Source organism: Lissotriton helveticus, chromosome 2_1, assembly GCF_964261635.1.
Source record: "Lissotriton helveticus chromosome 2_1, aLisHel1.1, whole genome shotgun sequence".
NCBI classification, from domain to species: Eukaryota; Metazoa; Chordata; class Amphibia; order Caudata; family Salamandridae; genus Lissotriton; species Lissotriton helveticus.
This window is the reverse complement of record NC_136059.1, coordinates 2011692691-2011718747: the sequence shown is the minus strand read 5'-3', so window position 1 is coordinate 2011718747 and position 26057 is coordinate 2011692691. Positions and strand designations below refer to the sequence as shown.

The 26057-nt window shown below is 45.8% G+C and overlaps 1 protein-coding gene across 1 annotated transcript in view; it reads right to left on the bottom strand.

Moving 5' to 3' along the window:
- Positions 1 to 26057, bottom strand: part of GUCY1B1 (guanylate cyclase 1 soluble subunit beta 1) — a 417276-nt gene that overhangs the window by 28524 nt on the left and 362695 nt on the right. Inside the window, exon 13 of the mRNA XM_078676976.1 lies at positions 2875 to 3001. Coding sequence (XP_078533102.1) covers positions 2875 to 3001 — 127 coding nt within the window. The remainder of the gene's footprint in view (positions 1 to 2874; positions 3002 to 26057) is intronic.

Sequence of the window (26057 nt, the reverse complement as noted above, 5' to 3'; positions counted from 1 at the left end):
AAACTTCAGACTTTGTTTAAAAACAAACATTGGAATTTGTGAGTTGGCGTAATGCCCAGGAGATGAAAGACCGAAAATATGAACACAGCAGGGCTTAGAAGTTACTTACTCACACAAGCAAACCTATGAACCCCTGACATGTGTGAAAACCAGGGTCCTTTAGGAGTTCACGATGTTGGTGGGCTTGCACCAATTTGTCATACTGTGAATTCCCTGCAAATCTTGATCTAGGCCTTTTTGAAACTCACATATAAGGCCTCAATGTCTTTTCAGTTTCCTTAGGAGATGTCTGCATTATTTGTGGCTATGTTTTATTATTTGAAACTTGAAAATATTGCTTCATGAGTATAAATTAAAAGAAATTATGTTACTTTACCCAACAGCTCCTACGCATAGTTTGGGGCACGATTAACTATAAAATAAGTAATAAACAAAGCAAAAAAAAATAGATACCAACAACTAAATTAGTATTTCTTCAAAGAGGCGGATTGGTCTTTTATGCCACACCACTCAGTGCTTTGATTAAGTGTAAATGATGTACATTCTTGCTTTAAAATGAATGAAATGTGTTTTTCTATATGTTTTTTAAACAATAAGGTAATAATGCATAATGGGGACATAACTGCATTGATACATACATCTGCTACCTGGCTCAAAAACAAACCTTCAGGGGAGCTGGGGTCTAATACTAAGGCCAAATTTCCAAAACCAAAGTTGATCCGCTACAGAGACATAGCACTATTGCTCTTTCCCTAGTGCAGGCGCACACAATCATTCTGCCGAGCGCCACACACACACACCTATACACCATAGTGCAAAGGTGTCTGTGAGTCTAAAATTGATTTTGTAATGGAAGGATCCTTTCTCAGTACAAAATACTATGCTTAGACTAACTTTAGAACTTTTCGCACTTTGGATGTGTGCTGTAGAGTCTAGCACACATGCAACATGGGCAATGTTAGGAGAAATAAAAGCGTATCTCCTTGTTATGCCTGCTTCAAAGTGACATTAATTTTCTGCAAAACCCTGTCTACCATTGTTAGTAGATAGGGTTTTATGCCAAAAACTATGGGTGGGTTCACGGAAACGTCAATGTACTACACCTGGAATGCCCCTTGATGAAGAGCAATGCAAAAAAAGCCCTTTGTGCTGCTTTGCATTACTTGCAAAGCAGTACAAAAGGGGGTGGTGATGGATGGAGCATCTGAACCAATCAAACACTCACACCCAGTCAAAAGATCTGGGTTTAATCCATCACCGTTCTTTAGCCCACTCTGCCACCCCAGTTCAGACATGGTCATATGCAAATCAGTCAGACCCTGCGCCTCATGGGAACAGTCCAGCCCGAACTGCCAAGCCATGCCTTCCCTGGACCGGAAACAAGCTTCCTAGGACCGTTTTCTGGCATTTTAGCCGTCTTCAGCCAGGCTTGCTTGAATCCAGTGGCAAAGTGAACAAGGGACTCACGTCTGAGCATACCCTGCCAACTTATGGTGAACAAAGCGGTACAAAAGGGGGTGGTGATGGACGGAACATCTGAACCAATCAAACACTCAAACCCAGTCAAAAGATCTGGGTTTAATCCATCACTGTTCTTTAGCCCACTCTGCCACCCCAGTTCAGACATGGCCATATGCAACTCAGTCTGACCCTGCGCCTCATGGGAACAGTCCAGCCATAACTGCCAAGCCATGCCTTCCCTGGACCCGAAAAAAGCTTCCTAGGACGGGTTTCTGGCATTTCAGCCGTCTTCAGCCAGGCTTGCTTGAATCCAGAGGCAAAGTGAGCAAGGGACTCACGTGTGAGCATACCCTGCCAACTTATGAGTCCCGTGCTCTCCACACCACTGCAGTCAAGCTATCCTGGCTGATGACGGCTGATAGCCAGAAACCGGTCCTAGGATGCTTGATTCCGGTCCAGGGAAGACATGGCTTGGCAGTTCGGGCTGGACTGTTCCCATGAGGCACAGGGTCAAGGCTGATTTGCATATGGCCATGTCTGAACTGGGGTGTGTGGAGTGCAAAAAAACGATGGATTTAGGCCCAGATCTCTGTACTGGGGTGAATGTATGACATTTTTCTGCATTCTGTCCATCAACTGTTGCTTTTGCATTTGCATTACTTTCAGGCAACTTTCCAGAGCAAAACAAGTTTTGTACTTGAAAGCAAATCCTTAGAATAACATTTGAACAGGTTTGCGTCACAAGTGAAAAAGGGTTGTAAATCATGCCCTAAGGGAAAGCTTGCCAGACGAACTGTTACCTGCAGATATTTTACAAAGTCTCATTAAAGAGAAAATGAACCGTGAAAGTGTAATGATGAACATTAAAAAATCTGAAATTTCTATGTGTAGTTTTCCATGTTAAACCCTTCACTGCGGCGGCTATTCTGCCGCAGTGCTAAGGGGGCGGGCGGAAGAGCGGCGGGCGCATGCTGGTGACGGAACCGCTCCGTCACCAGCATCGGTTGCGCTGTGCTTATGACGGAGCGGTTCCGTCATGGCCCGCCCGCTCAATAGAACGCTCAGCGCAGGCGCGGAATCCGTGCCGCGCAGGCGTGCCGAGCGGGCCATGACGGAACCGCTCCGTCATCAGTACAGCGCGACCGCGGCTGATGACGGAGTGGTTCCGTCATCAGCAGGGGAGGGGTTAAAAAAGTATTTCTGTAATGGTATAAAGACTGAACCCGCACCATCAATGATTTTAATTGGCTCACTGTGCAGCAGACATATTAATAAAGCAATGTTTAACTGAGCGGTTCCTTTCTACACAAGAAAATGTATCTTTGCTAAAGAAAGGGCTTCTCGTGATTTAGATTACATTTGCCATAGTTATGCATCGCTGTAATGTAATAATAACTGCTTGATTATTCATACCGCTGTTTCTGAACTCTTTCTGGACAGAAACCAAACTTGCATTGGATCAGTTTTCCCCTTCATGCTCACAGGTCCTCTATGCACCAGATGAAACTGTGGGTCGGAATTTTCCGGTGTCATAAGGCATCTGGAATAATAAAAAAAAATGTTTGCATGATAAAAATCCCACACCTAATTGCATATCTGTGATGGAAATCACTTCTAGAAGAAAGCAGGTTAAAATAATGACAGTGAGTCGCTACTATATTGACGATCTATCAGGGATCACGTATAAAAGGAGCGACTCATTTACAAGAAATTTCACATCGCTGCAGGAATGGAGCATTGAGTCGAAATCACTTGCGCCTGCGTCAGAAATACTTACGATGCCATGGATGCGCCATATTTATTATATGGGGTTCCATGGCACAAGGATTCTTGAATGCATCAGGAATTCTGACATATCCAGCCCAAAAGTGGCACATTACTGTAGTTGGTCATAAAACGGACTCAACTACAGTAATGTGTAAAAAATCTGAGGCGATGAGTCAGTTATTACTGACGCGAGTAGCCTACTGTATAGGACAAATGTAATAGAGTGTGAAAAGGTGAAAAACTCACCCTGCACTCTATTACATTGGTCCTGTATGTCACGCATACAAGTAGGCACAGTGGGCCTCATTTATGAAGGCCTTGCGCCACTAGATTGTCACTTTTTCCCATTTTAAAAGTGACGCACCAGCGGCGCAAGACCTTCATAAATAAGGCATCGCCGGGGCTGGGATCACAGAGACTGCGGGGCTCCTATCCAGGCGGTAAGGCGGCTGGGGGTGCGAGGCTTCAGCGGGGCTGCGAGTGTGCGGGGACTTCATTTCCCAGAAGTCCCTGCAAGACCACGGAAGAGCTTCCGGTCCGCTCTCCCCGCTGGCCCGCCCCCCACGCCCCCTATATTACAAGCACCTCCTCCCGCAGCGCGGGACGCAGCACGGGCGAAGACAGGGCAAAGACTGGGCCGTTTGAGGCCGTTCGAGGACGGCCGAGGACTGGACTGGCCCACCCCCCCTGGACCGTGCGCCCTGACTAGTCCCTCACTGTAGTAGTAAGTACATTGCCGGGATTGACACTTAAACACATAATGAACACCCGGGGGAGTCGCAGTAAAACTGCTATGGGGCTCAGCAAGCCCAGCGGGACATTAGATGATTTCCTTGTAAAGACAAATTTAGCAATTGATAATGAGATTACCAAATTGCAGACCAGGGTGTCACTTGAGCTTGATGCCGCACGTAGGCTTTCTCAGACCTTTGCAAATTCTAAAAAATCTTCCCTAGGGAAAATCGCGTCAGCTGTATCCCCACAACATCCGCCTTGCCCTCACCCATTGTTAATACATGCTGATATTCATCCTGTTCCCCTATCGGCCCCTCTCCCGCTAGAGCCAATACCCACCCCGGTCATTATATCCCCTAAAATCTTTGAGGGAACAGCCCCCACTGGAACTGGCAGTGGGCTTGGAGCAGGAATGGCGAGTAACCCCCCGGACACTCTTAATCTTGCCAACTGTTTTGGCCATGTTAAAAATTTTAAAAATCTTGCCGGTCCAACTTCACAAAAGAAAAATAGCACCAGATCTGCCTATACTCGCAAAAGAACTGCCTATGCCCGTAAAAAAGCTAAAAGTGCAAGGCTCCAGTTTTTCAATAAAAGGCGAACACTACCAATCGTGGGGGACACCACACAAGTGCCCAATCGGGATAATAACCCAACTGGGGGGGCCGAGGCGCACATTGCACTAGATGTGCTCCCTGTCCCCACCCATGGGCTTTCCCCCATACATAGCGAGAGCCAAATGGAGAGCGTACAAACTGAGACCGGAAAGGGCAATAGTAAGGGGGGTGATGACGAAGATTTCCTTAAAAAAGTTTGGGCCACATTAAAACAGCTATTGTCACCTCTAGAACTGAGACTTTCGCGTATCGAGAATAATTTACTCGATATGGATAAGACTCTAGTCTCCCTGGCTACCCTCACCCTAAAACATCTGGAATCAACTTATCCTAACATCACCGAGGGTATTAACCAGGTTGATGACGATGGAATTCTTCCGGCCCCTCTACCCAATGCGAGTCCCCCCCCCCTGCAAATAATACCTCCGGTCCTGCCCCTACCTTTACCACTATCAAAACCAAATCCAATACCCAAACCACGGTCTAAGCTAAATGTTCCTCCTGCAATAATACCAAGGCTCCCTATACCAATGCCAAAATGCCCAGTAAACCAGACTTCACCTAAATCCACCACTAATGCTGCCTTTAAGTCCAACAAGACCTCTGTCCCCTCTACTGACCACATAGCCAACCAGCACTATGGTCGTCAGAATTTCCGGGGGGGATATATTGATCTCCCTCCTGAAGCGGGCCCCTATGTGGCCATCTTGGCTGGTGTACCACCACTTGATCCGCATTCTGTGGAGACCCAATGGTCCCTAAAGAATAAGGTGATTCACTGGCTCAATACAAATAGGCGGCCTCCTAACCCCGGTAGGACAGGGGTTTTAATGGCCAGGAGAGTGCCATGGGTGGGTCGTACCAATAAGTCTATCCCTGGAGACTGCATAGTGGTTTCATTTGCAGACCCCCACACAGCCCAACATATCACTAGATGGGAAAACCAGGAAACTGACCACTCCATCGTCACCAGACCCTTAACCTTTTTCTACCCCCCAAAACAGACCATTGATCCATTTGGGACATGGACATCAGTCCACAACCGTAGAGGGAAAGGATATGGGGATGGTTGGCAACCAACCAATAACTGGTGGGAAGGAGCGCCCACGAGGAATAGGTTTGACTGCCTCGACCAGGTGGATTGACTGGGAACCAGGGTTGCTGCTCTTCAAACCAATGTCCTAAATCCCCTAACAGAGACTATTCGGAATGAAAAACTAAACCCCCCACCCGACGTCTCTAGTACCAAGGGGACGGACTTAAAATCATTTAAAGAGCACGCTCTCCCCGCTCAGGTTATTACACAGGCAGATCCCATGCATTTGAGAGATCTGAAAGGTACAAGGGGGACCAGTGGGCAAAAGCTACATTCAAAGGAAACTGGAAAACCCATGCACTCTCTCATTTCCTGGAATGTAGCAGGCCTAGCTAGTAAGATCACCCATAAACCTTGGCTAGAAATTGTGCAGAAGCATGGTATTATATGCCTACAAGAGTCATGGCTTATAGAGGAAGTACATATGCTAGGTTACCGAACCCTCCATTCACCAGCGGCGCCATCAGTTCAGGGGCGCAATAAGGGGGGCCTGTGCACATATATCTCGAATATAGGGGATGTCAAACTTTGCAAATTCATATCTAACCAATACTTTCAAATTACATCATTTAAATGGGGTAATTCGCAAAAGGTAATCCTTGTGAATTTTTACAACAACCTGCCGCCTAACGAAGTGGAATCAACTTTGAATATCATGATCCACCACATCCATAAAATGAGAGATCAAGCCTCTGGGGAACACATAATATTGTGGGTGGGCGATTTTAATTGTACCGTCTGTCCGTCATCTGAGTTAGGTTTGTGCGGCCTATCAGATTTAGGAGAGGACGGTCCCCTACACTTCTCCCACTCCACTGTGGGGTCCCTCCTTAATAACGTTATTTTTACCTTTGATCTCAATTTTATTAATCAAGTATGCTCCCCCCCGGTCCCCTTTGCCCCAACGTTTAATGGCAGAGGCTGCGGATCCACAATTGACTTTGCCCTTATATCATCAACCAACCCAGACTTTGTAACCTTCTGGGAAACGGGGGAAGACCCTATGACTGACCACTATCCAATTACTTTTGGGGTAAATTTGATGGATACCAAGGAAAAGGAATCCAGTGGGCCCTCACACCACATTGAGATTTCTCTAGCTAAAACCAATGGGTATGTAATTAAGTGGGAGAAAATGGATCCTGCATCCTTCCTCCGTAATCTTATATCCGCTTGTCCTATGGACATATCTACCTGCTTACAGGAAGACATGGTCGCAGAGAGCCTTATGGCTGCTTTCTCTAACATTCAGCGCCACATAAAGAATGCTTTGACAAGAAACTGCAAACCCAAGGGGACCCAGACCCGAGGGTGGTTTGACTCTGGATGTACCTCCACGCTGAAAAACCTAAAGAAAGCTTTGTCTGCTGACCCGAAAGACAGGGTACAAATTCGCCAAGCGAGACGTGATTACAAGCTGGCAATTAATCAACGGCGGGCGACTTTGAAGCAAGAGGCATGGGAATCTTTGGGGGAGGCAGCCAGGTCTAAGGATAGTAATGCTTTCTGGAAAGTCATTAGATCCGTGTATAATTCAAAAGACAGGGATAACTCCATAGAGGTGGCGATAACGGCTGAGCTCTGGGTAGAACATTATGGCAACCTTTATTCAAATAAGACACAGGGTAATCCCCTGAAACCTTCTAAGGGGATCTCCCTCATAGATAGTATAAATCAGGATGACAAACCCACCGCCTCCCCAGTATCTCCTTATCCCATTGAATTAGTATTTACTATATTAGAAGTGGAAGATGCCCTCAGAGAAAGCCCATCAGGTAAAGCCCCAGGCCCGGATCTAACACCAGTGGATGTCTACAAATCAGAACCAGATTTTTGGGTCCCCCTGTTAACCAATGTATTAAACATGGGAAATAAGTGTGGCTTTATTCCCACCTGGTCGGACGCGATCGTAGTACCCATTTTTAAAAAGGGGAATAGGGACGATCCTGCTTGCTACCGTCCAATATCCTTATTGGACGGCCTTATGAAAATAGCTGGAAGGATAGTCCTTAAGAGGATCCAACACTGGGAAGAGGAGAAGAGGGTTATTTCGGAGTGCCAATACGGGTTCCGAAAGGGCCTGGGGACATTGGAGCAATGCTTAAACTTGTCCCTTTTGGTCTCTAAATATACGCAGGCCAAAGAAGGGCACCTCTTTGTCACCTTTGTCGACCTCAGCTCCGCATTTGATTGCGTGGACCATGCGTTGCTTTGGTCGACACTGGAAGACATTGGGGTGGACCATATCATCCTCACATTCATCAAAGAATTATACAGAGAGGCAGGGGCCAGAGTCAGGTTCGGGACCCAGGGGCAATGTTCACAGAAATTTCCCATAAACAGAGGGGTTAGGCAGGGCTGCATACTTGCCCCCTTGCTTTTCACATTGTATATAAACTCTATCGCCGACAGTCTAACAACTCTGTCAAGCGATTTCCCTACTGTAAATGGAAGGCCCATACCCATTCTTTTATACGCCGATGACGCGGCCATCATGTCTAGAACCAAAGTAGGTCTGCAGAAGGCTGTAAATGAATTTTCATCTTTTATGGGTAAAAGAAATTTAAAGGTGAACATATCCAAAACTTTCTCCATGCCCTGCTCCCAAAAGAAAAATAGACCAGCATGTACAATATACTTAGACCAGCAAAGGATTGCAGTTACAGACTCTTTTTGCTATTTGGGCATTGTGTTTGATAGGTGGGGTAGGTGGAAACATGCAGTGTCAGCCAGGAATCTTGCCTTTGTTCGCGCTATAGGCGCTCTAAGAACCTTTGCTGCAAAAATTGGGGGTAAACCCACTAGAGAAATGTTGCAGATTTACCAGGCAAAGTGTATAGCTACAGCCACATATGGCGCAGGTATATGGGGTGTCGAGAATGTGTCCTCAATTCAAACACGTGAGAACACCTTTATTTGTTACCTATTAGGTGTGCCAAAAACTATGTCGACATTTATGACCCACATTGAGGTCGGTGTCAAATACCTCAGCGATACCATAAAAATATCACCCTGTTTGCTCTGGCATAAGATCTGGACCACAGAACATTGCAAATTGAATAGAAACCTCATTAAAGACTGTATGGCCTTGGATGGGGTATCAAAAGTCAAATGGTTGCGATATGTTCAAACGATGTTTTCTAATATTGGACATCCGGAATTTTATGACGAACCAGAGTCTACACAAACCCTGACTAGATCTGCCCTTAAAAAATTATTATTCACACACTTAGAGAGCGTACGATGGGACACTAAGAAACACAATGACAATATCCTAACCTATCAGCAAATTACCCCAACGGAAGGTTTGCAACTGTATCTAGGGATTGAAAATGCAACCTACGCTCGTTTCCTCTTAACTAGGCTGCGCCTAGGGATCTTCTTTCGTTTGGTCACTTTGCCAAAACAGAACGATTGGGCCTCATCGAAGCTAATATGCCCATGTGATGACCACTCTATACAGAGTAACATACATATTATGTTCTTCTGTAAACTGTATATTAGCCCGAGGAAATTATTCCTTTTACCCTTACTTAAACGGTTAGGAATAAGAACATGTAAACTTGCATTCTCAAAATTATTGCACCTAGAAGATGTGAATGTTATCTTTGTTGTCTCTCGTTTTTTAATGGCAGTGATGAAATTTAGAAATACCATGAGTTAAACTGTTATGGGCCGCGTAAATCGACCAGGGCAAAATGATGTCATGCGCTTTAGTACTAAATTAGACTCTCACCCTTGGAGAAATGTATTATCTATTTTTGAAATCATGTATTTCATTAATATTTCATTAATATTTTATATATTCTTTATGTAGAGATTCTATTTCCGTGTTTTATGATTCCTGGAAGAATTTATCTCTGAAACTTTGCCAATATGAATATTCTTTTATATTGTTTGTATAAATTTTATTTGTATGCTTTTATGATTTCTTGAAAATCGAATAAAGCTTTTTTGATGATGATGGGCCAGTGTACTTATGTGCACTACTATGTCCATGTATGTGTGACATAAGGCCTTAACAGAGTAATGTGTAATTTACTGTGTTATCTACCTTATATTTGCACTTACCTGTTAAGGGGATGTGACTTGATTGCAGATTATACTGTTTCACGTTACTTCAGCTGGTCAAATTGCTCTGAAACAGCGAATGCGTCATTACTATGCTTAGATTTTTGGGGCCTCATTTATGAGTCCTTGCGTCACATTTACACCGCCGGTGTGTCACTTTTTGTGATGCACCAGTGGCGTAAACAATGCGCCTTGTTGCGCCATATTTACAAAGTGACGCATCTAGGTAGATGCGTCACTTTGTAAACCCCTGGGCCACATTATACCTGCGCCAGGTATAATGTATGCAAAGGGGGCGTATTGACGCAAGAAAGGGTCGTAGAAGTGACACAGTGAAATCTATGAGATTTCACTGCGTCACTTCTAGGACACCGTTGCGTCAAAATCTTGCGCCTGCCTCACAGAAGGCGTAAGAGTGATGCAAGCCTTTTCACATGGGGCTTGCCCCATGTGAAAGGAAGCATTGCTGGAGTTGCGTCACTTTTGTGACAAACTCCAGCAATGCATCACTATTGCGCTTACAGATACGTCAGAAATACTGACGTATCTGTAACTCCTTGCGACATGATGCGTCATACATTAAATATGACGCATCAGGTATGTCGCAAGGAGTGCGCATTGAGAAGTGACGCATCGCTGCTTTCACGCAGCGATGCGTCATTTCTCATAAATGAGGCCCTTGAGGTATAGAGATTTTGACGCATCCCAAGCACAGGGGTCCTCTTCCTGACAACACGTCATGTTGGCAAAAATGTCATAAATACCACTGCAACAATTTTACGGCTTCTGACGGAACACCTACCGAGCATATAATAAAAACAGCTGTCCGATAGGGGGAAAAAACAACACAGGCCGACGAAAAGTGATGCATCCTCCAAGGTACGTCACCTTGTAAATTTGAAGGAGTGATGGCGTCGCCAAAATGTTGGTGCACTGGCGGTGCAAGCTCCTTAAAAAGAAATTCCTCAGTTGCTTCTTCCATTTAATTTAAACTTTACGTATCTTTAGCTTTTGGATGTGTGTGTGTCTGTTTTAGGTGCAGGGTGAGTCTCCCAGTACGTTATAGACTACTGCCCCAAAAACATGCCCATTTGGGTGATTCCCATTATGACGCACTTCCTCTTTAGAGATCGCATCCTCTCTCCCAACTTCGACTCTTGCAGGGCCTTAACTTGCTGCATCAGCACACGAGCATCCATGAGTTATGAGAAGAACGTAGAATGTCAGGGAAGGTTAATGGACAACCAGAAGGGATTTTGGATAGAAAGCAAAACTAAAGAAAACAGGTAAAAAGGGATTCATCTGTCACTTGAAGGGACAACAAGATTTTGAGGAGGTTCGGGGCTGGGAGAGGAGGCAGCAAGAGGAATAGTGAAGGAAAGAGTGGGACTGCGAGTGACACAGAAGAGCAATCTGAAAAGCCTGAGAAATAATAAATGCAGCGGATTGAGATTGAAGTTTGGCCAGAACTGAGCCCGAATTTTGAGATACCCGTTGTGACATTGCTGGACGTAGAGTAGTATATCCACCTATAACAGTGATGACTTATTGGATGCACTTTAGTAGCCATCCACCATGAAGAGATCACTTGAGGAGACAATTATATAGTGCTCTGCTAAATTTACCATGGTCTGTTTTTTGCCAACCGTGTTCATGCCATAGCAACTACATTCTGAAACAGGCACTACACATGCTATTGAGTGTGTTTGAGCGTGATTTTACAGTGTAAAGCGTTGTATAGCCTATGGCTTTATGAATGCTCACCATTATGTCAGGCATGCAAATATGCCAGGAATGGACACCAATGAATACATTATGCCAGCAATATACCAAAGAAGACTAGGTATATCTGGGTGGAAACTACAATGCCAAGGGTACTGACATTATTTAAAGGATAACAGCCAGCACTGAGCAATGAAGTGGGCGTCATCATAACAAGTAATGCCAAAATATGGCTAGGATGGTCAAGACCATGCCATGTGTGACCACTACCATGCCAACGATGGCGGTAGTATTCCATTTAGGGGTCTCTAAATGCCAATGGAGGCCAGAGATATCAAGTATCAGGTAGCAGCCAAAGACAAAGAATGTAAGGCAAGAAAGGCATCGCATCGGACAGCATGTTATCAAATTAGGGTGGACAAAATACCCTACAAAAATCACATTACTTAAACATCGACTACTAAATATTCATGAAGCTAAGTATATATATGTAAGTACAGATTTACTATACTCAACACTGCAAATATGTATTGTGAAGAGTCACACGAACATAAATCTATATATATAGTTAAGACTATACTTACTTTATATATTTATCTTCGCAATAATTTGGTTGTGGATATTTGGGTGGGATATTTTTTAAGGTGCCCTTTTTCTCATTAGTATTCTGACATGAATCACCCCAGATACCCTCATACTTTCCCCCTCACACAAACACATAAACACATACAGAAAAACACACACAAACTAAATAAATGAGCATACACACGCATGCACATGCCCACATACACACACTACTGCTGTGTATACACTAAAACTTCACAACGCCTGGAAGCAAACTCTTCCATACTGTAATGTTGGGGCCTATGATGATGTTAGGTCCTCGTGGTCAGGAGGCACCTTGTCAGCTGCGGCCTACCAATAACGACAGGGACACAGAGTTGAGGTTTACTCTGAGTGGACTGTCACGGCTGGCCTTTTCATGAGACTCCTTGACCACACCTAGCAGTCCCCACTCTTTAGTAGTTCACCACACGTGACAATGGTGTCTTTTCTACTTTTCAAGGCAGCGAGGTGTACATATGGACAACCCTCCATAAGAGAGTAGTGTCAGATCCGACGCTCCAACTGCTTCACTGGAGCGACACTACATTCCTCCCAAAAAAAGAACAAACTGGCAAAACTTCAAACAGGATAAGTCTTAAAATGGTGCTAAGTCTGTAGACAGAAACAGGCTTAACAAATACTAAGCACAGCAATTCAGAAGTGCTGTTTTGTAGACACCTGGCCACCCAACTCAGCTCATGGAATGGGACACCAGTAAAAATGGTAGTGTCCCTAGTCTTAACCATGCTCCCGGTCATACTTATCTACAGCATGACATGATCCTTCATTCTCCTTGAAGGTGCAGGGTTCCCTCTTGGGCATATCTGGTCAGAGTGGCACGGTTCTCTTGCCGCTCAGGGAATCTTAGAGCATTACTCGGTTGCAGGCTCAGTTCCTGCGAAGCTGGACTTGGACTCGTGCCGCAGGACTCTGGTGGGAATGATACCAGGCTTCCAGATTCGGACGTCCAACAGTGGATCAGTGTCACCTCGGTCTCTGGGGTCTTGGTGTCATGGTGGAACTGTTTGAACTCAGACACATTTCGAGTGATTTCTTCCACCCCCGACGAGCGCTATTCTTCGTACCTGCCACTCGAATGATGGTCCACGGGTGTATCTCCAAGCGCAGTCTGAACTTAATCCCCAGGAATCGATCTTTGATGAGAATAGGGTCTCCAACTGCAAAATTAGGGGTCTTTGCATGCTTGTGGTGATTCACTTTCTCATTGGTTCTTTGGCGTTTTTTGTGTGCTCGTGGTCATCAATGGAGGCAGGTGTCCACGCACTATGATGAGGAATTGTGTCTCTGATCACCCTGTCCATGGAGAGGTGTCCAGGAGCTCGTCCTGTTGTTGGCGGAACGAGAAGATGGTGAGATTAGGAGCTTGTTGACTGGCTTAGGCAATTCGAATTACTTTATTTTGTGTTCACATAAATCTTTCTGCCTCACCATTCACCTGAGGCCAGCGGGTGGGATTCATTTGTGGGATATGTTAAGTGACCTAAGAGACGCAGCTATCTCTTGACCTGGCAACAGAGATCCATTATCGATCTTTAGCACTTTTATGAGCCCATGGGTGGCAATGATCTTTTCTATTTTTGGTATCACTTCACTCGCGCTTAGTGATGACAGTATTTCTACTTCTGGGTATTGTGAGTAGTCATTGATTATGACCAGGGTGTGTATGCCATTCAGGAGGCTCCCAAAATCAAGGCTTGCACTCACCCACGGCTGTTGAGGTCCACTTTTAGTGATTGCTGGAGCTGGCGGATTAGGTCACCCGACGCTTGACACCAGGCTGTTTAGGTTTTCTGGTTACTGCAATTGGTGATGCCCACGGGGTGGGCCCGGTTACTTTTCCGATGATGGTGGCAGCTTCTAGTTTATCTAGTTCTTTTTTTCACCAAGGGTCAATTTGTCGGTGTCGGAGTGCTATTGGATGCACAGAAGTGTTGATGTGTAGTTTCACCGCCTTTTCTCGCAAGCAACCGATCCCATCAAAAACAGTGTGGAACTTATCAAGGATGTGAATTATTGCTTCTTGATATACACCAAATGAGAAATGGACAATTTCTAGCGCTTTTGTCGCTCTGTATACCAGTAGCATTCCATGGCCTTCGGTAGCAACGTATATCAGGATATTTACTGACTGACGTTCATGTGCTATTGTCGTTAATTTTCCTTTTATATTTAGGGGTGTGCCTTGGCCGTAGGCAAATACTTTGATTGTTGTGTGACGTAGCTGTGGGGATGGATGCATCATGGCGTACATTTCGGAGGGCATGATGTTGATGGACACTCCAGTGCCCACTACCTCTGTTGTGGGGTGGCTCCAGATGAGCACTTGGCAGCGGGGAAGCAGGCACTCACAAAGATGGAGTGGATGGTGTGTTCTTCGTTCTCGTCCTCTTTGTTCCTCTCTTGTTTGTCTGGTAGGCATTTATCGTGATACGCAGGGCGTGCCCTTTGCCGGAGCGGTACACTTTGATGAAGTGATTGAGTTTTCCGCATCTGGAACATTTCTTAGCCCTGGCTGGACATTCTGAGGGTCTGTGCACTGGACTTCCACAGTATCCCCATGCTCTAGGTCTTTTCTGGGCTTACTGGGGCTGGGCGTTGAAGAGATAGTGTTGACTGGCTCCACATTCAGAGGTACATTTAGGACAACTTCAATGTGAGAGGCACGTGCTTTCAAGAGTTCTTTCGTGCAGCCCAATGTTAGGATGTCTGCTAGCCAGACGTCTCCAGGATGCATTCACAAAGCTTGGCTGATGCAAAACCTTGAATGATTTGGTGCGTATTTCTTCACTCACATCAGCAAACCGGCATGTGCTAGCTAATTCTTTTAGTCGTTTGTGGAAAGTGTCAATAGAAAGTTTCTGCATGTTGCCTGGCTTGTCGAAACATGAACAGCTCGTAATCTTTGTTGGCCATCAGTTCAAAGTAAGCGTTTAGGGCCGCTATGTGGGTGAGCTTAGTTTTTGGCACAGCTTTGGAGAGAGTCTTGCATGTCCTGTGTATTTCTTTACCACCTAGATGAATAAGCATGACACTTTTTTTGCGTTTTCGACTGTGGCAGCTTCAAAGAATAGCACTAGTCTTTCCAACTGGGTACTTGGGCTAAGACTGCACCTTTTAATGGTGAATTATTCAATGGGTGGTATGCCAGCCATGGTGCAACAAGCGTTGAGATTTCTCCCACACTTTTTTGCTTTTATGTGAGGAGGGTATGTTGATGAACTAAGCAGGGAGTGAGTGTCCTGTTGCTGACTCTAGGAAGGAACACTCAGTGATGTGTTGGTAGAAGAGGGCTGGCCACTGAATGAGTCCTCCTTTCTTGTAGAGAGAGAGTGCTATTGTGGGACACCTGAGGCAAAGAAGTTGTGGCCTGACAGAGCATCAGCAGTCCAGCATGGCTGTGAGTGTGTGTGCCGAAAAATGTGGGACAGTGCAGGATGTTGTGAGGCTTGACAATGAGGCTGGAGTTTGTGGGGATAGAGTCCAGCTGGGGGCATTCTTACCCTGCAACGGGCTGCTCCTACAATGGTAGAGCCTCAGCTACCGAGGGAGAACCTCTGCAGATGGCTTCTCCACATCGTGAGGCATCGTCAGGTAGGGGGTGGGTGTGGTGAGAGGAGGCACAACCGGATACCAGAGACGATATGGGCCGGGTGGGATCCAGAAACTGCGATTCCCCAACGAAAAGACCTGTGAACCGGACGTGTGCAGCACAAGTGCTGTGCACGCAGGGACAAACAACCATTTGCAGTTCGACAGGGTTTAGGACACAAACCACCCTCGTATATTCTACTTTTCCAGGCAGCAGAGGGTGTACATATGGACAACCCTCCATAACAGGATAATGTCTGATCGGTCACTAGAGTGAAACTACACTTGCTTGCCTGCATTGTGAGCTGGGTTGCAGTGGAGTGAAGAGCGGCAATGGTGCTGACCTGGGGTGCTGGGGTTCCACTGTCACTGGATCACGCTTATTGGTCAAGGAGGCCACTATGACAGGAGATGGAAAGTAAGGAAGGCTGGGCACAAATATAAAAACCCTGAAATGCAAAAACGCAGGGTCTCATCAACTTTCTCATAGATGGACACCTTTTGCAGACTCCTAATGTACATTCACCTGACTACTGCTTTTTTATTTGGATAGTTAGGTTTCTTTTGCCATCCTTTTCCTTGTCCCCAACCAAGCTCCACCTGCTGTGGTCTCTTATTCTATCTGGCCCCTGCTATGGCCAATCTTCAATTTCACTGGAGTAAAAGTCACCCTTTCGACAACAACTCCCATAACAGCAAGGAACTCTTCAATATCGTCAAAGAATTCACCAACCCTCCCGCAGCATCCAACGACATCACTAACTCCCAGGACCTCTGCGATGCGCTATCCTCCTTCTTCTACAACAAAATCGCCGACATCCACAACAGCTTCATGAATACTCCCAATGACCAACTCACCCCACCCCCTTCTGTTCCCACCCCTCCAACTAACTACCTCAAGTCCTGGAACCCAATCACCACTGAAGATACCATTCGCCTCATGAACTCAATCCACTCTGGCTCACCCTCCGACCCCTGTCCCCACTACATCTTCAACAAAGCTGACTCCATCATCGCCCCCCAACTCCGCGATGTCATCAACTGCTCCTTCAACTCCGCCTCCTTTCCAGAAATATGGAAACACGCCGAACTCAGCGCCCTTCTGAAAAAACCAACAGCAGACCCCTCAGAACTGAAAAACTACCGACCCATTTCCCTCCTCCCTTTCCCGGCCAAAGTCATCGAGAAAGCCGTCAACAACCAACTCGCAGCCTTCCTCGAATCCAACAACTCCCTGGATCCCTCACAAAACGGCTTCCGAGCCAAACACAGCACCGAAACCGCCCTCATTGCGGCGACCGACGACATCCGAGCACTCCTGGACAACGGTGAAACAGTGGCCCTCATTCTACTCGACCTCTCCGCCGCCTTCGACACTGTCTGTCACAACACCCTCATACAACGCCTCTACAACATCGGCATACAAGGAAAAGCCTTGGACTGGATCATCTTGTTCCTAGCCGGAAGAACCCAGAGAGTCCGACTCCCCCCTTTCTACTCCGAGTCCACCGAAGTCATCTGCGGCGTACCTCAAGGCTCCTCACTCAGTCCCACCCTCTTCAACGTCTACATGAGTCCCCTCGCCTCCATCGCACGTCAACACAACCTCAACATCATCTCCTACGCCGACGACACCCAGCTAATCCTTTCCCTCACCAAAGACCCCAACACCGCCAAAAACAACCTTCACGAAGGTATGAAAGAAGTAGCCGAATGGATGAAACAGAGCCGCTTAAAACTCAACTCAGACAAAACGGAGGTGCTCATCCTTGGATCCTCCCCCTCAGCTTGGGACGACTCCTGGTGGCCTTCCGCTTTGGGATCAGCGCCCACACCCACAGACCATGCACGTAACCTTGGCTTCATTCTAGACTCCTCTCTCTCAATGTCCAGACAAGTCAACGCGGTATCGTCCTCCTGCTTCAACGTCCTTCGCATTCTCAAAAAGATCTTCCGCTGGATCCCCCTAGAAACAAGAAAGACTGTCACCCATGCACTGGTCACAAGTCGACTGGACTATGGCAACACACTCTACGCCGGAATTACAACAAAATTGCAGAAAAAGCTCCAGCACATTCAAAACGCATCAGCGAGACTCATATTAGACATCCCACGCCAAGAACACATCACCGGTCACTTAAAAAACCTCCACTGGCTTCCCGTCAACAAAAGAATCACTTTCCGCCTTCTTACCCACGCACACAAGGCCCTTTATAATCTAGGACCCGAATGCCTCAACACCCGACTGTCCTTCTACTATCCCACCCGCCAACTAAGATCATTCAATCAAGCCCTCGCCGCAGTCCCGCGCATCCGAAAAACCACCATGGGTGGCAGATCCTTCTCCTTCCTGGCTGCCAAGACCTGGAACTCACTCCCCACCCACCTCCGCCTTACTCAGAATCACATCTCCTTCAGAAAAGAACTGAAAACTTGGCTATTCGATAAACAGTGATCCCCTCCCCCTAGCGCCTTGAGACCCTCTGGGTGAGTAGTGCGCTTTACAAATGCCTGAACTTGAACTTGAACTTGAACTACCACCCAGTTTTCACTACTATCATACTTTTCTGCCAATACCAATTCAGTTACTCATCAGGATTGATGATGGGGTGGAGTATCTATGAAATTGGCCTCCTAAAATAACCTGTTTTGACCCATTTCTCATCTTCATTTTTGAGCTCATTTGTGTTGCAGCTGTCTTTTTATCTACTGCTGAAAGGGTCAGTCTTCCTTCCATGTTACCACATGGTTGGTACATGCTGGTCACACAAAGGGGTTACAAGGCACTACTGCAGATCCACACCTGAAAGCTTCCCTGTCTCCAGTGACAAAGACTGGACACACACATACACAAAATAACACACAGACATGCACACACAACCCTCAATCCATCCTCCACCTCAGAGAACACTAAGTCTTTCTTTAATACCCAGTCCCACTGTGACTCCTGAATGACGTATTACTCATGGTGGCAAGTCCAGAGGTTCTGCCACAATAGCTGTACATATTTCTTCCCAGGTAAAAAGTATTTTGGACACCATGTCACCTTTGAAGTGAGAATATGAATTGTGAGAAAGTGGATTATTGGTTGAAGTGGATGGTAGTCCTTTTCAAGTAATAATGGCACTATTCCTTAGTGGTTCCAGTCTCAATAATTTAAACCTGATCCTAACCCTTGGTAGCTGTAGCATGGAGCAGACAGGCTTAACTTATGAGAAATGTGTAAAGCCTTTTTTCAGAACCAGGACGCCAACTCTCGCCCCTGCTTGACCTATAATGTAGATCACTCTGTGGAAGGTGTTATCTCCTCCTTAGCCATGGCAGTGGATGCGCTAGCACTTTTACTAGAGCTGAAGAAATGACAGGGCAGACTCCCGGCCCCTTGGTTCTCTGACTCTTTGGCAGTAAAACACAAATCTTCTAAAAAGCTTGAATGCACTTGCCGTAAGAGATACTCCCCTGACAGTAAAGCTAACTATAAACTAGCCCTTAGAGCTTACAATTTCTCTCTTAAACAGCCTGAAAGAGCGTTCTTTGCAGACAAAATTAGTTTGGCTGAGCACAGTGCTCTGGCAATTTTTCAGATCGTGAAAACCTTTCTTTCTCCACAGCCCTGTAACAGGGCAATTGCTCCATCTCAAGAGCTGTGTGATAATTTTTTTTAAACCAACGTTGACATTCAGAGATCAATCCCCTCTCTCCGCCAGAATTCCTTTCCTGTTATTGATTTGACCTTGGATAACCATAGCACCAGGTTCATCCAGTTTAGGCCCATTTCCCTCAAACAATCTAGAGAAGCAATCTTGAACTGTCCTCTGGATGTTTGCCCCCTTCAATGTTAGCTGCAGCGGTAGTCATCATCAACCCTCTGATTAACTGGATTTTTCAGTCAGTCATTTGCAACGGGGTTCTGCCTGCCTCGTGGAAATTGACCAAAGTGGTCCCACTGTTTAAAAAGCTGGCTCTAGACCCTAACATTCTCTGAAATTATAGGCCAATATCTCTTCTCCCAGCCTCCTCTAAAATGTTTAAAAAATTGGCTAATACGCAACTCTCTGAGTATCTCGAGCAAGGCAAGCTGCTACATCCCAGTCAATTGGGATTTCACACCCATAGTGTGGAATCAGCACTACTGCACATTTTGGACCATACTAAATCGCCATTGGATGTTGGAAAAAATGTGGTGCTAATCCTTCCTGGCTTATCTGCCACCTTTGACACCATCTCACACTCTATCCTCCTGTACCAAGTGCAGCAATAAGTGCGGAGAGTATTGTGTAGGACTGGTGTAAGTCCTCTTTGGTCTCTAGAGGCAAGCTGGTTTGTCTTGCTCCTTTTTGTTTTCTGAAGTGATGTTAGTCAGGCAATGGGTGCTACAAGGCTCTTCACTTAGCCCACCCTTTTAAACATCTTCATGTCCTCTTTGACCTCTGTGGCAGAGTCGCTTGGGTGCCAAATTATCTCCTATGCTGACGATACCCAGTTGCTTTTTGCCTTTGATGGTTCTCACACATCAATTGCTACATCCTTCACTGACTGCATGCGCGACATCTTTGACTAGATGTAGGGCAGCCGGGGGGGCCTGGCTTGGACGCCGAGGCAACATGGCAGTCCTGCCGTTAGCTTCGTCTGGACGCGGAGCCTTTTTTTCACAGGGTGCCTCTTTGTCAAATGTCAAATGTCAAATCCTTTTATATAGCGCACTTATCACCAAAAGAGGTCTCAAGGCGCTTTGCAAGAAAAAAGGCATTGACCTACCAGAGTGGGGACACATCGCAAGGAACTTTATTCAGGAAAGAGCCACGCCTTTAATCCCATTCGAAACTCCAGATGATTGGAGAGGGACAGGAGATGAATAGGCAACTTGTTCCATAATTGGGGGGCCATATATGAAAAGGATCGACATCCGTTTCTGGACGTCCGGCCTCTAGGCTGAGACAGCAAAACCTTTGACATAGAGCAAAAGGGTCTGGACGGGGTGTACCGCACTCATTTTTTTGCTAAATAAGAGGGGCCGATGCCATGAAGGAGTTTGTGAGTTAAACTCAAGATTTTAAAATGGCGCACAGGTAACCAGTGCAGTTTTTTAAGAATGGGTATAGAAGCAGGCCTAGGAGGCAAGCCCAGCACTAGCCTCGCCGCCGCGTTCTGGATGGTTTGTAATTTAGTCAGCAGATTCTCATTAATGGAGGCAAACAAGGCATTTCCATAATCAAGCCTGCTGACGATCAAACCCTGAACCAGGGGCTTTTTGGCTTCAGGTGGGAGCCATTTAAAGATTTTACGCAGTTGGCGAAGTATTTCAAAGCAAGTCCCGGCTACCTGGTTGACGTGAACTTTCATAGAAAGAGCTCCGTCAAGCATGATCCCTAAGTCTCTCACGGCTTCTTTGGGCTCTGGGCAGGGCCCTAGATCATGAGGCCACCAATCCTAAGACCAAAAGGTCTAAGCCTTGCCGAAAAGCAAGATTTCGGTCTTACTGCAGTTAAGTTGAAGTTTGTTTTCGCTCATCCAACTATTGATGTGAATCATACATTGTTTAAAACTAGTACAGGTTTCCTGGGAGTTAGATCTACAAGTAATAAGTACCTGAGTATCACCTGCGTAAGACACCGTTGTGAAGCCATAGGATTTTATAATGTGGGCCAGGGGGCAAAGATAAAGATTAAATAATAAGGGACTAAGGATCGAACCCTGCGGGACCCCCACCGAAAGAGGAATAGTGGCGGATGTATGGGAATTCATCCTGATGTAGGACTAACGGTCCTTGAGATAGTCCGCGAACCAAGCCAAAGCATTTCCTCTGACACCAACCTCCCACAGCCGATGTTTCAAAATGCTGTGGGAGATGGTGTCAAAGGCAGCGGAAAGATCCAATAATACCAGAATGGCTGATGCGAAGCTTCCGAAGTATGACTGCGGTCCCGTGTTCATGAAGTGGCGGTGAGTCTATGTGTCACTTCATTACTTCCTCAACATTGTTTTGAGCCCAGGAGTAGCGGCGGTGTTTTCTTCTTCATTGAAACGCGTGTGCCGCCATTTTAAATGGCGGCACTCGCATTCTTTTTCTCTCCCCACCTGGGCCACCTTTATACTATTAAAATGCCATTCAGTGCTTCCTGTGTCTTTTTTTTCCATCAGGAATATGAGTTTTCCATTAACTCTTCTTTGCTTTTACACTCTTTGCTTATATGAGCTGAAAGATGTGGTTGTGACTTCTCTTCAATATGTCACTCCTTTCAATTGTTTGAATTAATGCAGATTATGCATATTACAGATTGCTGAACGAGCCTTTATTACTTTCTAACTTGGATGGTGAATTGCATTACATTTTTGCAGACATTGGTCATTTTCTGCTGTGGCGGCTCCTCTTCACATTGGGGTAAATATTAAAAGGACACTTTTTTCCTCTCCAGTGACTAACGTATTTTGCTTCTGCCCCTCTGTTTATTTCTAATCTTTTTGCTTACTCTTGGATGGTCATTGCTCCTGCCCTCTTCTCCTTTGGTTTATGGGCCGGATTCAACCTTCTCTACTCTCTACTTATCGCGCTCCTCAGCAATTCAAGATGGCCGGTGATCCGCACGCAACCTCTAAACCATCATCTTCAGGCGCAAAGTCAAACAACACAAAAATGATCCACCTTCTCCCATTCTCTACTTACAAAATCCTGTTCTTGACTCTTCTAGATGAGGTATGCGGTCTTCACACTTTTATGTCCGCTACTAATGAAAAGTTAAAACAAATAGAAGACTGCTGGATTGGCATGGAGGGAAAGGTGTCAGAGCTTGAGCAGAAAAAATATCAAAAAAGGGAGTGAAGAGGTGGTGCTAAAATACACCAAGGTGGGCGCGTCCTCCTCTCCTGAAAGTATAAATAATCAACAAGGTCCACCTTACGTAGAGTTAGTGTATAACCAGGTGTTCATGGAATACACAATGTGTGTTAAAATACCCCTCACACACCAAAAGGGCCCTTGGTGTCATGCTTCATCATTGGGGTCTTCCCGCCCCGCTGCGGGACGGGGCAGTGCTGCGACAAGCGACTACGCTGGAGCACCTTTTATATTGAGAGTGCAATGTGAGTGAATGGGAGTGAGTGTCAGTAGGGTCAGGGGTGATACTAGATAAGTGAAGTTTAAAAAATACCTGGCCTAGTGGTAGAAAAAACTGTTTAACCGAATGCGTGCGGGCGGAATTCTGCCCGTACGCTGGGATTCTCGTAATCGCACTTTACGTGACGAGCTGGGCTCGTCATGAGCGTGCGAGGAGGCTACGCCATGACGAGCCCAGCTCGTCATGAGCGTCGAAGGGGTTAATAAACACTGGCTGGTATTGTTAAAAAAGTGAAGCGGAGAGAAAAAGTGGGTTAATGGACTTACTCTCCTGTGTGGGTCAACATGTTTCGGGGCCTCAAGCCCCTTCGTCAGGACCGGGGACTGATCCCCCTGTCACTCACTAATGTTTCACCACAAAAAATTTGTTTTATATATGGTTTATGCACTAAGGATGATCAATGTGTATAGATATATTTGTATAAATCTATATATTCCTGGCTATATCAGTAATGCTGATGTAATATGCTCAGGATGTTTGGAGTCAGTGCCCCATGAGCCAGCTCTGGAGCGAAGGGTAAAAAGAGGGTCCAAAGGATCACGGAAGCCACAGACGAAGGAGGAAGCACCGCGTTGCTGGGGGTTAATTTGGACCCTCTTTTTACCCAACTAACAAAACACATTGACCAATTTGACCTCCTCAACCCTCATCAATCAGGCTTCCGAGCGAAACATAGCACGGAAACAGCTATGACACACATAATTGATGACGCCCTCCAAATCCTTGATCGCAATGAGTCCTGCCTCCTCATCCTTCTTGACCTCTCTTCAGCATTTGACATGGTCAAACATGAGAACTTACTGGAGTTGCTAAGCACTAGAATGGGTCTATCGGGAACTGTTCTCAAATGGTTTTCTTCCTTCCTTCATAACCGGTCTCAGAAGTTCAAGATCGACAATATTCTATCTACACCTGTGCCTGCAGATCTAGGTGTTCCACAAGGAACCTCCCTCTCCCCCACACTGTTCAACCTCGTCATGGAACCACTCGCCACCTTGCTCCAAGCATCCAATGTTCAATTCCATATGTACGCCGATGACACACAACTTTACATAAAGCTACAATCCCCGGAAGATATCAAAGTTCTGAATTCTACACTTATTAACACTCAATCTTGGTTGGCCGATAATCACCTCAAACTAAATGCTCTGAAAACTGAGTTCCTACTCATCTCACCTCCGGCGAAAATTTCCACCACCCAAACCTGGCTCAATAACCTAACAGCACTCAATGTCCAACCTACCATCGTGGATTCTGCGAAATCCCTAGGCATCACACTCGACGCCAAGCTCAACATGCAACAGCACGTTAGCAAAGCCACAAAAGGAGCTAATTTCCAAATCAATACACTGAGGAAACTTAAACCCTTCCTCCCTGCCAAAGACTTCCAAACTGCTGTACAAGCTTTAGTCATCCCTCGCATAGACTACGGAATTGTGGCCCTCAGCGGACTCCCGCTATCCACAACAGCACCCCTAAGAGCCTCCCTGAACGCTGCCGCGAGACTCATTACTGGCTCAAGAAAACATTCGCATATATCCCCAGACTTAAAGTCTCTAAAATGGCTGCCTTTTGAAGCCAGAATACAGCTAAAAATTGCAGTTATGACACACTCGGCCGTGCACCACAAGGGACCCAACTACCTCGCTCAAAAGTTGTCTATATCAGGAGGTTCGAGATCCAATAGAAGTACAAAAAATCTACTCCTGAAACCTCGTAGATTCCGGAAAGAAAAAACATACAAGCGCTCCTTCTCAGGAATGGCACCCAGGATCTGAAATGCGCTCCCTCCTGAAACCAGGCTTATCTCCTCCACTGCACTCTTCAAGAAAGAGGTGAAAACCATCCTTCTGGCCAAGATCTCCTGAACTTTATAGGTGCTGGATCAGAGACTCTGCATCGCTTTGTATCATTGATCACCTTCTCTTTTGGCACTATACTCCTACTTGATGGTGACACTACTACGCTACTCTCATACTACCGACCAATATATGATACACTTTGGCTTATTGAATCACCCTCCCGATGCCCCCACCCCGTGTTCTCCCTATCCTAAGAAATTGGTATAAGCCATCCACACATACAAGATTTACCTGAACCCTTCTGTCTGGGATCAATGACTTGTGCCGTCTTATATTAGTTGTTTACCTGATTGTATATTGATATGTTTTCAGTACGTTATTGTTATCCTATTATGTTAGTGACTATTATACTGCTCCCATTATCTCTGTTCATTCCTGCTGCCCCTACCCCTGTCTCTGTGAAGCGCTCTGATATCTGTAAGGATCTTGTTCGCGCTATATAAAACTTTGAATAAATAAATAAATAAATAAGCCAAAAACAACTAACACCAGGTCACATTTAAAAGCAAAATGTTTAGGGGTGAACCTGCCAAAAGGGCCAAGTCCAACACTGCCTCAGCAGAACACTGTATTTCATTATTATTTTCTCTTCTGTTCAAGCTGTTACTCGACTTACTAATGAATAGGCCATTCTGCCCTCACATACCTATCCGAATGTGTAGTTTTTGCTCCCATGTTAGGAGAAGCTGAGACCCAGCACCGTGGCCTTGGTTTCCTGATAACATGTACCCATCTGGCAGGTGTTAGCTCATCCTACTGTGCCTCTTTGTTCATGTTCAGCCCAGGCTGGTAGTTTTCCATGGTGGGCATGGTTGTAGGTTTCTGGGGAGGAATGATTACTCACTGTAGAAGGTTGTGGGGCCAGTCCCTCGGCAGACATCTTAGGGTGCAGGTCATGATGGACTCCTCTGCAGAGTATTGCTAATAAAGATGTACGTTTGTATTCTCTACTGTCTGACCCACTCTTCATTCTTGGGAAGGCATAGCAGGTGGTTGTAAGTAACCAGAGTGGCCCCTAAGGGCCACTTCTTTCACTTAGTGGAGGAGCCACCCCTTCTGATTGAAGCAAAACCAACAGAATACATTTCTCCTTTGTAGTGTAAGGTGCCACTGCCAAAAACTATGAAGATGGTAAAGCAAGATATCAGCACAGGGCAAGAACACCAGACTGAACAAAAAGTGTGTGGGTAGTGTTTACTGACAACTACCTCTCATCCCTCCTCCACTGAGTTACCTTTTGTGCAGCAGTCCTTCGGTTTGCCTTCAAGGTATGGACTCATACAGTACGCAATAATAGCACACAAATTCACAGGTATGCTGTGGACAGTTGGCATCTTTTCAAACCCACGATCAAATCCTGTTCTTTCTTTTGCCGTCCCAACTCTCTTCTGGTACC